We start from the raw sequence: 13,742 nt of genomic DNA, 5'->3' as shown, positions 1-13,742 counted from the left end.
TGGTTGGCCTATGTTCTTTGGTGGGCCTGGGGCTGCAGCCCCATCCGCCCCATGGTTAATCCGGCCCTGGAGTAGACAATTTCTGGTGAAGAGGCATCACCGACACAGGTGCAATGGGTCAAATGGCCTCTTTCTTTGGAATTCTCTACTCTGGATGCTCAGTCGTTGAGTATATTCAAGATTGAGATTGATAGATTCTTGGACACTAATGTAATCAAGGAATATGGGGACAAGGCGGGACAGTGGAGTTGAGGTCGAAGATCAGCCCTGATCTTATTGAATGGCGGAGCAGGCTCGAGGGGCCGTACTGTGATTTCTATGATCGACTTTATTGCTGTACGTGAGATCTCACTGCGCAAGCTGGCTCAAGCTTTTGCCTAACCGATGATAGTCAAAGTAGTTCACTACTGTATGTGAAGTGTTTTGAGGGGTGCCGCGAAATAAATCCACGTCTTTCTTTCAATCTCCTGCTTCTAGGAAGCTGACACTTGTGGGCTGCCTTCAGAACACAGTCGCCACCTTTAGCAGCCAGCACCGAAAATCAGATGATATGGTCATTATCACTGTGCTGTTTGTGGGAGCTTGCTGTGCGCATTTTAGCTGCCGCGTTTCCTACATTACAACACCGACTACACTTCAAAAATACTTAATGGGCTGTAAAGCATCTTGGGACATCCTGAGGTCATGAAAGACGCTATATAAATGCAAGTAATTCTTTCTTTAGTATATAGATTTCAAATTTGCTTGGGCAACGCCTTTGTCCTATTTGTTACATTGCTTGGATTTTTCTGCCTTTCTTATCGCCACCTTACCCTCCTTCAGTCAGGCTGGCTCGGGCCGTGGACTTCCTCCAGTTGGCTCAATTCTCAAGCCGAGTCTTCCCCCCGGGCGAGGGGAATGGGAGGGCCATTAGGTTGTGGCAAGATGCTTCAAAGAGTGCCAGGAACTATTAATACTTGCCTACCGCAGGGAGTCTGGTTTAATGTCGGTCGAGGCGGGGAATTGAACCCGGACCTTCTGCATTCGTGATGGACTATCAGGTCATCTGAAGTTTTGGCACTTACTGAGGCGTAAGTGCTTGGCTGTGGTAGTTGAATGCCAGATGTTACATGGACCTGTAGTTTCAGCTCCTTCCAATTCCACCTCGGCCCTGACTGACTGACTGCTTTTCATCCTATTCTGTTGAGCTTTTTGTTTTGAATCATGAATTTCGATGACTTCATCGCAGGAGCTGTTCGACCGTTTGAACAAGATTGATTAGCACGCAGTCGAAATGACAGAAACACTGGATCAATCGAGGTGAATGAGATTATTTCAGTTACCCTCTTTCATTCTCAGCTCAGTGGCCAAAAAAATTTTTTTTTTAAATCACTGATGGGACTGATAAATCAAAACATATAGGAACGGGAGCAGGCCTTTCAGCCCTCGAGCCCATTCAATTAGATCATGGCTGATCTGTATCTTAACTTCATCTACCTGCCTTGGTTCTCTAACCCTGAGTAGCCTTTCCTAACAAAAACCTGTTATCAAATTTTCAACTGACTCAGATGCTTTTTGCGGAGAGAGTTCCAGATTTCCAACTGCACTTTGTGTGAAGAAGTGCTTCCTGATATCACCCCTGAACAGCCTAGCTCTAATCTTAAAGTTAAGCCCCCTTGTTCGGGAGTCCCCTACCAGAGGATATAGGGACGCCGCTATTTACGGGCAAGCGGATTGTGGTCAGGGGGGAAGATTGTGGTGGTGGGGGGGGAAGGGGTCACGGGGGTATAAAGCTCACGGGGATGGAAGGGGGCGCAAGAAGGTGGAGAGTAGATTTGGGGGGGGGGGAAGACCGGGGGGAGTCAGCGATCTTGGAACTGGAAGCAGTTAAGCTTGTTAGGTCGGTGGGGAACGCACTCCTGTTCCTTCTGCTCCACAAGCAGTGCTGGAAATGCACTTACCTTATTGATCTGGTCCTTCTCGCCTCCTTTTACCTGCTGGGTTTCTCCAGACCCATGTCAGCTGTGGCTCAGTGGGTAGCACCCTTGCCTCTGTGCCACAAGGTTGTGGGTTCAAGTCCCACTCCAGAGACTTGAGCACAGAAATCAAGGCTGGTACTCCCAGTGCAGTTCTGAGGGAGTGCTGCACTGTCAGAGGTGACGCCTTTCACATGAGACGTTAAACAAAGGCCCCGCCTGCTCTCGCAGGAGGACGTGAAAATCCCATGGTACAATTTCGAAGAAGAGCAGGGGGTTGGGTGACTCGACACGCTGATTAAAATGCTTATTTTTGTGATAAATCCATTTTCAGCTGTATTAATGAAACTGCACCAAGTTACCACTCTTAAATATCTCAAGGAATTTTTTTTTTACAGCAAAATCTTTTTAAAATTACATTCGAAAACAGTGCCGATTGCGCTGGTTCAGTTCAGATTTTACATTCGGAGATATACAAATGTGTTTCAGCTGAAACTTGAGGGGAAAAAAAACTTCTCAAAACTAGCGCAACTCTGGCCGCAGTTTGGGCCCAGATGGCTGATTGTGCCTAAAGTGGAAACTCTTAGCTCGGTGTTTACTCTAATGCACTGTAAATTGTTTGTCCTATTTCGGGGGCCGGGGGGGTGTAAATCGTTATCCACAGCACTTCTGCCACAGAGCTTTGCATGCTGAGACCACGTGTTCAGGGCAATTCCACGAGCCAGAACTTGTAGGGAGAGCACCTCGGGAAACCGTGCCCTGCGCATCTGTGATTTCCCTCCCTCTCTCCGTAACCTCCTCCAGCCCGACAACCATCCAAGAACTCCGCCTTCCCCCAGTTCTGGCCCTTTTGTGCATATTCCACTGTACTCAATAGAAATCAGAAGGGAGCCCTGAGCCTATTCCTGGGTCTGTGCAATACACCAACTGCAGCTAATCCAGCACAGATAAGGAGTCGAACGTGGAACTTTAGATCGGTGACGTTTGCATTAAATGAATGGTTTTTAAAAAAATTAATTCTCTGGGTGTGTTGTGTCACTGGCATTTATTACCCATCCCTGGTTGCCTTAACTGAGTGGTTTGCTAGGCCACTTACGAGTGGCAGTTAAGAGTCAACCACCTCAGTGTGGGACTGGGCTCACATATAGGCCAGGCCGGGTAATGGCGGCAAGTTTCCTTCCCGAACAGACATCAGGAAACCAGTTGGGTTTTTACAACAACCTGCCAGATTCATGGACACATTTACTTGTACCATCTTTCTCTTTCCAGATTTTCTAAACTGCCACTGAGAGATTTGAACTCTCATTCTCTGGATTACCTGTCCAATAATATAACCACCACACTACCATACCCTAAATTTCATATTTGGCTGTTGCCAATACTAATCTATCTGTCTCAGTGTCAGTACTTATTTAGTCCGTGGTTACACATCAGCTGTTATGTTTTAGCGACAGACATTTTCAATTGACATAAATCAACGCTTCACAAGAATAGAAGTGTTTAAATCTTGTCGCAGGATGAGGCAAACTGAAAGGGAAAATTTATGAGGTAATTTGCACCGAGGGTTGTTCAGTATTAATCACCAAATAATATTAACAGAGGAAAGATCTAATACATTATCCCAGAAAAAAATTCCTTATTTTCACTAATATTCATCAGGAGAGACCAGAGAAACCGGAATTGTTCTCCTTAGAGCAGAAAAGGCTAAGGAGAGATTAATAGAGGTGTTCAAAATTATGAGGGTTTTTGTTCTCCTTAGAGCAGAAAAGGCTAAGGAGAGATTAATAGAGGTGTTCAAAATTATGAGGGGTTTTGTCAGAGTGGATAAGGAGAAGAAACTGTTTCCACTGGCAGGAGAGTTGGTAACCATAGAGGACACTGATTTAAAGTAATTGGCAAAAGAACCATAGAGGAGCTGAGGAGATGATCCAGAATGCACTGCCTGAAAGGATGGTGGAAGAAGATTGAACGATAACTTTCAAAAGGGAATTGTGTATGTACTTGACAAGGAGGAAATTGGAAGGGCTATGGAGAAAGAGCAAGGGAGTGGGACTAATTGGATAGCTCTCCCAAAGAGCGGGCACAGGCACAATGGGCTGTAACATGAATCTCCCCTTCATAGAATCATAGAATCATAGAAATTTACAGCACGGAAGAAGGCCATTTCGGCCCATCGTGTTTGGAGCGGCCGACCAAGAGCTATCCAACCTAATCCCACTTTCCAGCTCTTGGTCCATAGCCCTGTAGGTTACGGCACTTTAAGTGCACATCCAAGTATTTTGTAAATGTGGTGAGGGTTTCTGCCTCTACCACTCTTTCAGCCAGTGAGTTCCAGACTCCCACCACCCTCTAGGTGAAGAAATTTCCCCTCATATCTCCTCTAAACCTCCCCCCAATTACTTTAAATCTATGCCCCTGGTTGTTGACCCCTCTGCCAAGGGAAACAGGTCCTTCCTAACCTAATTTTATATACCTTCATTAGGGTCTCCCCTTAGCCTCCTCTGTTCCAAGGAAAACAGATTCAGCATCTCCAATCTTTCCTCATAGCCAAAATTCTCCAGTCCAGGCAACATTCTTGTAAATCTCCTCTGCACCCTTTCCAGTGCACTCACATCTTTCCTGCAATGTGGTAACCAGAACTGCACATAGTACTCCAGCCGCTGCCTAACCAGTGTTTTATACAGTTTAAGCATAACCTCCTTACTCTTGTATTCCAAGGCTCGACTAATAAAGGCAAGTATTCCATATGCCTTCATAACCATCTTATCTATCTGGCCTGCTACCTTTAGGGATCTGTGGACCTGCACTCCAAGATCCCTTTGTTTCTCTACATTTTTCAGTGTCGTACCATTTAATGTGTATTCCCTTACCTTGTTAAACCTCCCCAAATGCATTACCTCACATTTATCCTGATTGAATTCCATTTTGCCACTGTTCCACCTACCTGACCAGTACTTTGATATCTTCCTGCAATCCGCAGCTTTTTTCTTCTTTATCAACCACACAGCCTATTTTAGTGTCATCTGCAAACTTCTTAATCATACCCCCAACATTTAAGTCCAAGTTATTTATATATACCACAAAAAGCAAGGGACTCAGCACTGAGTGCTGCGGAACCCCACTGGAAACATCTTTCCAGTCACAAAAACACCCATCAACCATTATCCTTTACTTCCTGCCTCTGAGCCAATTTTGGATCCAACTTGTCACTTTGCCCTGGATCCCATGGGCTTTTACATTCGTGACCAGTCTGCCATGTGGGACCTTATCAAAAGCTTTGCTAAAATCCATGTACACTACATCAAACGCACTGCCCTCATCAACCCTCCTGGTTATTTCCTCTCAAAATTTAATCAAGTTAGTCAGACATGACCTTCTCATAATAAATCCATGCTGACTGTCCTTGATTAATCCATGTCTTTCCAAATGAAGATTTATCCTGTCCCTCAGGATTTTACCAATAATTTTCCCACCACTGAGGTTAGGCTGATTGGCCTGTAATTACTCAGTCTATCCCTTTCTCCCTTTTTAAACAAAAGTACAACATTAGCAGTCCTCCAGTCCTCTGGCACCATACCTGTAGCCAGAGAGGACTGGAAAATGATGGTCAGAGCCTCTGCTATTTGCTCTTTAGCTTCTCTTAACAGCCTGAGATACATTTCATCCAGGCCTGGGGATTTATCCACTTTCAAAGCTGCTAAGCTCCTTAATACTTCCTCTCTCACTATGTGTAAATAGCTGGGGTCCCAGCACTGAACCTTGCGTTACCCCACAAGTCACTGCCTGCTATTCTGAAAAGGACCCGTTTATTCCTACTCTTTGCTTCCTGTCTGCCACCCAGTTCTCTATCCACGTCAATACATTAACCCCAATCCCGTGTGCCTTAATTTTGCAAACTAATCTCTTGTGTGGGATCTTGTCAAATAACAGCGCTTGGCAGTAGAGGTGTTGCACTGATTTATCTCAAACACCGCCATGTAGTGCCATCTTCCGCCTGTGGAGCAATATTACAGGCAGGAATGTCACTGAGTTCCTGCAAGTTCACAGATCATTCCACCCAGTAACTCCCTCTCTACAATTCACCATCGATTTGTGTCATCTCTCGCCTCTTTATTTTCCCAGTTTATATTAAGATAATTGAAGCCTCGCGTTAAAGTATCTTGCCACTTCCCGCACAGCAATCCTAGCTCGTCATAGAACAAACTGCCCTCCTCCTTATTCTAACCACAGGCCGAGGCACAGCACGGACCAGCCCACACTGCGATATGTGTGTGCACTAGATCCGTGCAGCAGAGCTGGTCTCCAGTCGTCTTGGGTAATCCTTGCCACTGGACCAAGACCTAGCTCTGTGAAGCCCGTGTGGTGGCTGGTGTGTAACGGTCACCACATGTTAAAAAAAATCCACGCACAGGCATCTTCTACCCTTCAAGATTTAGTTCGGGACCTGGAATATTAGGTCCTTCATTGAAACACCTGTGAACTCTTTGACGTGGAAGCAAGTCATCCTCGATTCGAGGGACTGCCTATGATGTTTATCTCATTCAATATTTCACACTCCTCCTCCCTCATTGCAGAGTATGTATCACCCTTATCTTTTGTGAAAACAGATGCAAAGTATTCATTAAGAATCATACCCACATCTTCTGTCTCCACACACAGATTTCCTTTGTGGTCTCTAATAGGCCCCTCTCTTTCTCTAGTTATCCTCTTGCTCTTAATGTATTTATAAAACTTATTTGGGTTTTCCTTGATTTTACTTGCCAACATTCTTTCGTGCTCTCTCTTTAATTTCCCGATATCTTTTTTAATTGCACCCCTGCACTTCTTATACTCCTCTAGAGTCTCTGCAGTGTTGAGTTCTCAGAATCTGCCATCAGCTTCCCTTTTTTTCTTTATCTTACCCTGTATGTCCCTCGACATCCAGGGGGCTCTAGATTTGTTCGCCCCATCCTTTTTTTTTTAAGGGAACATACTTGCTCTGTACCCTCAGGATCTCCTCCTTGAATGCCTCCCACTGCTCTGACACTGATTTACCATCAAGTAGCCGTTTGCCATCTCAGCTCAGCAAAATTGGTTTTATCCCAGCTGGGAACATTTTTTCTAGGTCCACCTTTGTCCTTTTCCATAACTACCCATACCCCTTAACCCTCTGGGCTCTAAGGAGAACAAGCCCAACTCTTCTAGTCACTCCATGTAACTGAAGTCCGTCCTTATGCTGTATGATTCTATGATTCATAAATGTGTGTGTGCACTATGCACCCCTCCAGGATTCTTCAGGCATCTCCAGGAGTTAAAGATTGATCTGCAGGACATGGCTATGAGAGACCAGGGAGGACAAAATGGCAATGTGATTTTATGTTGTCATTCTCCTTTCTTTTATTAATTATAAAAGTATTGGAGAAGGGAAAAAATAAGGCTGTTTGACTGATAGTCAAGCATCAGTGCGGCAGTTGAGAGCCTGTTTGCCTTCCAGTTGGCGGAGGAAAGGCAGTGCGCTGTAAAGATGGATGTGTCAGGTGACCAATGGCGGGTGGGGGGGTACGGTTGGACACAGGAGATCACGTGATGACACCTCCAGGATTAGGTCCCACCAGAGTCAGGTGGCCCTAAGCATGCATGCTTTTGCTTTTAATCCTTGTGCAGAAATCTGATCTGTTGGCAATCTTCTCCTGTCCCGCAGCCTCTCCACCTGCACTGCGACCTTTGCAGCGTCGTGTCCAGCTCCGGCCAGATGCTCGGCCAGCAGGCGGGCAGGGCGATTGACCAGTCGGCCTGCGTGTGGAGAATGAACAACGCACCCACGGTGGGCTTCGAGACGGATGTTGGCACCAGGACCAGCGTCAGGGTAGTGTCCCACACCAGCGTCCCGCTCCTCCAACAGAGGCAGCGGCACTACTTTGCGGAGGCCAACGAGACCATCTACGTCGTCTGGGGCCCCTATCGGAACATGCGGCGTGATGGGAAGGGTGCCACTTACAACGAGCTGCGGAAGATGGCGAGGAACTACCCCCACGCCAAGATCTACGTGACCACAGAGGAGCGCATGAACTACTGTGACAAGATCTTCAAGCTGGAAACAGGAAAGGACAGGTAAGCGTTCCTTCTTACAGCTTGGTGCAGTGAGCTAGGACACTCAAGGGCTCTCCATAAAACATTCAGCCTTGCTATAAAGGTGTGACTAATTTATTACATAATCTCTCTCTCTCTCTCTTACGCAGTTCCTCGGAGTCAAGGATGACTTGCTTCCACACTAATATGAGTTCTCAGGTGACTGATGAGTCCAATGCAGGACATTCAGTCTCTGTCACAGGTGGGACAGGTAGTGGTTGGAAGGACGGGTGGGTGGGGTGCTTGGGTCGTCGTACGCTCCTTCCGCTGTTTGTGCTTGGCTTCCGCGTGCTCCCGGCGAAGAGAATCGAGGTATTCGGCGCTTCCCGGATGCTTCTCCTCCATTTTGAGCGGTCTTGAGCCAGGTGTTCCCAGGTGCCGGTGGGGATGTTGCACTTTTTCAAGGAGGCTTTGAGTGTCCTTGAAGCATTTCCTCTGCCCACCTGGGGCTTGCTCGCATTACATAGTATTTACAGCACAGAAACAGGTCATTCGGCCCAACAAGTCCATGCTGGTTTTTATGCCGTTTAGAGGGATGTCAAGGCCTTGGAGGTGGTGCAGAAGGGATGTGCCTTAGTAGTGCCAGGGATGAGCAACTTCAGTGATATGGAGAGACTAGAGAATCTGGCATTGTTCTCCTTAGTGCAGCAAAGGTTATTATATATAATATGTAAAAAAACAGGTATGGTAGTTAATGTTCCCTTTAAGCTGCGCGACCCACCAGGGATCTGGTGCAACCAGCTTGCTGGTCTTTCAACGTAAGAACTGCGCATGCGCGTTATTTTGAATGGCCCGCACAGCCCCTTAAATGGACCGTGCAGTGCCAAAAAAAAATGAGAGGGAACATTGATGGTAGATCTATATTAGGGATTTTTTGTGAGCTAGTTCTTGCAGTGATGTACCTGCTTTACCCAGTCTCTCCTCTATTATGGGATGTGTCCAGAGTGGCCAAACTTCCAGGACTGCCCTGGCATCCCCAGGAATTAAAGATTCATTTGCAGGACACTGCTGAGAGCAACTCTGGGAGAAAAATCATCAGGGAATGTGTCTTTAAATTGTGTGCTTTCTTTATTTTATTTGAACCCTTTATTAATTGTTAAAATATTGGAGATGGGTAAAAGGCTGCTTGATTGATCGGGTAACAAGGAGTTTGTTTACTCTCCTATTGTCGTGGGGAGGGGGAGGGTTGCGAGGATGGATGTGTCAGGTGACCAATGGTGGAGGCAGGGCAGTTGGAGGTGTTGAAATCTCCAGGAATACGTCCAATCAGAATTGGCGACCTTAAATGCACACCATCAGAGCCTGGGGCCTTTGCCACTTTGAGTTCTGCCGGTTCTTTTCCTTATCTATAATTATCTTTTCTCATTGCTTCACTTCCTCCTCTTATGCCCTTTCATTCTCCCTGCCATACTTTTCTGTGAATACCAAGGCAAAGTACTCATTTACTATCCCTGCCATCCCTTCAGCTTTCATGAGAAGACTTCCTTTTCAATCTCTAATCAGCCCAATCCTTTCTGTAACTTCATGTATTTACAAAATTAACGAAAGATTAAGGCTGATTAGAGGGATGTTAAGGCCTTGGAGAAGGTGCAGAGAAGATTTACCAGAATGATACCAGGGATGAGGGACTCAGTTATGTGGAGAGACTGGAGAAGCTGGGGTTGTTCTCCTTAGAGCAGAGAAGGTTAAGGGGAGATATGAAAGTGGTGGCCAAAATCATGATCGAGTTAATAAGGAGAAACTGTTTCCACTGGCACAAGGGCCAGAGGCCACAGATTTAAGGTAATTGGATGTATACTTCAAAAGGACAAATTTGCCGGGGAATAGTGAACAAGCAGTGGAGTGCGACTAATTGGATCGCTCTTTCAAAGAGTCGCTGCAGGCACGATGGGCCGAATAACCCCCTGTGCTGTATGATTCTATGATAATCCTTTACTATTTTCCCTTTATACTTGAGTACAGTCTGATTATGAGATTTTGTTTCGCTATATTTGATGGAGAATTTTTTTGACACCCTACACTGAAACTTCCCTTTAAGAGAACATGACTGCAGAATAACTTGATACGGTTAGAATATTTCTCGGTTCACGCTTCGAAACCAGTCACCTTCACAGAATCCTTTACCTGTTGGGAGAGCTTCAATCACTGGGAAACATTCTTGTTGATTAAGGAATAAAAATAACCCCAACATGAGAAGTGATGTTTTATGACTGGTGCTGGGCAGCTCCTGTAATTACAGTTAAAATTAATATCTGTATCAAAATTATTAATATTCATCGAAAGATTTGCATTTATAGAGTGACTCATTATGTCTTAACACACTTTGCATCTAACTAGTTGACTGCAGTGGCTGCTGTTGCTATGCAGGAAAATGTGGCAGCAATTTTGCACACAGCTCGTTGCAACAAAGAATGATCGGATCTGTTTTTAGTGGTGGTGGAATGTTTGGGAAATGGCCTGTCGTTAACAGAAGGGGAATACTGTAGGGCAATGTAATTCCCATCTTTGATAATAGTGCAGTGGTTACGTTACTGGACTAGTTTCTGAGAGGTCTGTGCGATTCTACTTCAAATCTCACAATTTCAAATTTTTTGAAAGAAATCTGGAAATAAAAAGCTGGTAGCAATAAAAAAGAAGTGACCATGAATCTGTCGGTTTGTCGTTAAAAACCCAACTGGTTCACTATTGCGGAATGAAACCTGCTGCCCTTACCGAATCTGGTCTATATATGACTCCAGTCCCACGCCAACATGGTTGACTCCTGACTAACCCCACCACAAGGCAACTAGGAATGGGCAATAAATGCTGGCCTTGCTAGTAACACCCACATCCCATGTAAAGGCCCCCATCCGAATGGCACCCGGATGTGAGCAGGAATGAGGCAGTGAGCACTATGCCCCTACTACCCTGGTGGAGGGCTGCGTAAATGAGCCTCATTGTCTCTTGTTATTTCTCCCAATTACATGAGGTAAAACTCCACCCAGAAAGCTGACATATTCCCTCACTTTGGCTGTTAACACAGCCCTTCTGTTCGAGAGTCAGGAGGGACATTTATGATTAATTGATTCAGTGTTCTAATCAACGAAAGTTGAATAATCTATTAATTGTATTGGCACCAAGCCAAATGAGTTGGACACGGTTGAATTGCTGTACATATTTAAAGACAGTTGAAGACAGTTAGAATGATGATATCCCTAAGTATAATCAGGTTTCTCTGACTGAAATATAAGCGCTAGTTTTAACCCCTCTGACAAGAGGAGGACAGCGGGGCAGGTTGGGGGGGGGCAGGTTAATAGAGGCAGCGGGCATTCACCTGGTCCCCACTGCACTCTCACCCTGTGCCATTATATCGGGCGCCGCACACTTGGAGCAGCTAGCGCTGGAGGTTGAAGTGGTACGGCGCTCCAGCTCATTTGTCTTCCGACCTGCGGAGCTGTTCTCTCGCAAGTCGGGGGGGGGGGTGCCACAATGTCCCAGGCCCGCCGCTCCAGCTCGTGGAAGCAAGTCATCCTCGTTCGAGGGACCGTCTATGATGACGATGATGATATCGGGCGTGTAGTGGCCAGCCTGCCCCAAACAAGTGAGGGGCTCATTAAAAGGTAACAGTCGCAGGCAGATGGCATCATTCAGACAGCGACTTGATTAGGAATACGGAACATAGGAAGAGGAGGAGGCCATTCAGCCCCCCCTGAACCTGTTCCGCCATTCAATTAGATCATGGCCGATCTGCACCCCAATTCCACTGAATCGCCTTGGTACCATATCCCCTGATACTGTGACTAATCAAAGTTCATCAATCTCAGTTTTGAAATTTACAATTGACCCCCAGACTCAACAGCTTTTTGAGTAAGAGAGTTCCAGATTTGCACAACCTTTTGTGTGAGAGAGTGCGCCCTGACATCACCCTGAACACACAAGCTCTGATTTTAAGATTATGCTGCCTTGATCTGGACTCCTCCACCAGAGGAAATACTTCCCTTCTATCTCCCTTGTATCTTCTTAAACACCTCAATTAGATCACCCCTTAATCTTCTACACTAAAGGAAATACAAGCCTAGTTTATGCAACCTGCCCTCATAATTTAACCCTGTTAGCCCCAGCAGCATTCTGATCAATGAGTATTAGTTTTTGGAACCGACCAATGGGACTACTGTCTTTCCTGGCCTTGTACTTCTCATGCCTCGAGGTTGGTTGTCACTTGCTTGCCTGACCAAAGCAAATTGACCATGAAAATCCATGGGTCATCAATTCCCACTACCTGGTCTAGGATTGCCCACGGTGACCTCTGCCATTGACCCCCACTTCACAGAGATTGGTCTCTTAATTTGGAGACCACTACCAAAGTGCCCAGGCCACTGAAGATGTATTGAGGGCACCTGCCATGTGCAGAAGGCTGTAAATAACGGTGTCGGTGCCCATGCCAGGAGTGAGGGTTTGGTTTTCTTCCCAAATACTCCTTGATGGTGTTTTCAGCAGTCCCCATGGCAAGGAGCTCAATTACTTTTTTTTAAAAGCAATACTTTTCTTCCGGACTCTAGGCCTCCATCCTAGTGTAGTTCCCCAGGTGGACCCACAATCCTCACAGGATTAAAAAGCAAAGACAGGCTTGCATTTATATAACGCCTTTCATGACTTCAGGACATCCCAAAATGCTTTACAGCCAATGATGTACAGTCCCTGTTGTAATGTAGGAAACCCGGCTGCCAATTTGCACATAGCCAGATCTCACAAACAGGAATGCGGTCATGACCAGTTCATCTGTTTTAGTGGTAAATATTGACCAGGACACCGGGGCGAATTCCCCTGCTCTTCTTCAAAATAGTGCTGTGCAATCTTTTACGTCCACCTGAGCAGGCAGTAAGATCTCATTCAAAATACGGCATCTCCAACAGTGGAGCATTCCCCCAGTACTGCACTGGGAGTGTCAGCCTAGGTTTTATGTTCCTGTCTCTGCAGTGGGAAGCGAGTGTGCGACCCACTGAATCACGGCTGAGACCTTGGCTGATAGGCACATTTTCACTAAGCGTAGCTCCGCTAACCCTATGCCAAATTCCACTGATTATGGAGCACGCAGAATCTCCTGACATTAGGAGGCCCTGCCCCTACTCCCTCCTACTTTGATGGCCAAGTTTGGGAGGGGTAGAGATTCCACCTGCAGTAGGCCACAATGAATACTTTCACACTAGGCCATGACCTGGCGTATCCGGATGGCAACCTGGTCTTCGGCCCTTAAGAACATAAGAACATAAGAATTTGTAACAGGAGTAGGCCATCTAGCCCCTCGAGCCTGCTCCGCCATTCAACAAGATCGTGGCTGATCTGGCCGTGGACTCAGCTCCACTTACCCGCCCGCTCCCCATAACCCTTAATTCCCTTATTGGTTAAAAATCTATCTATCTGTGACTTGAATACATTCAATGAGCTAGCCTCAACTGCTTCCTTGGACAGAGAATTTCAAAGATTCACAACCCTCTGGGAGAAGAAATTCCTTCTCAACTCGGTTTTAAATTGGCTCCCCCGTATTTTGAGGTTGTGACCCCTAGTTCTAGTCTCCCCGACCAGTGGAAACAACCTCTCTGCCTCTATCTTGTCTATCCCTTTCATTATTTTAAATGTTTCTATAAGATCACCCCTCATCCTTCTGAACTCCAACGAGTAAAGACCCAGTCTACTCAATCT

The 13,742-nt window shown here is 46.1% G+C and overlaps 1 protein-coding gene across 1 annotated transcript in view; it reads left to right on the top strand.

Moving 5' to 3' along the window:
• The window catches only part of st6galnac3 (ST6 (alpha-N-acetyl-neuraminyl-2,3-beta-galactosyl-1,3)-N-acetylgalactosaminide alpha-2,6-sialyltransferase 3), a 229,311-nt gene that overhangs the window by 99,291 nt on the left and 116,278 nt on the right, over positions 1–13,742 (top strand). The window contains exon 3 of the mRNA XM_070888212.1: positions 7,636–8,045. Coding sequence (XP_070744313.1) covers positions 7,636–8,045 — 410 coding nt within the window. The remainder of the gene's footprint in view (positions 1–7,635; positions 8,046–13,742) is intronic.

This window comes from Pristiophorus japonicus, chromosome 8 (genome assembly GCF_044704955.1).
Source record: "Pristiophorus japonicus isolate sPriJap1 chromosome 8, sPriJap1.hap1, whole genome shotgun sequence".
Lineage (NCBI taxonomy): Eukaryota > Metazoa > Chordata > Chondrichthyes > Pristiophoridae > Pristiophorus > Pristiophorus japonicus.
Note: the sequence above shows the minus strand (reverse complement) of the source record. Positions and strands in the feature narration are given on the sequence as shown.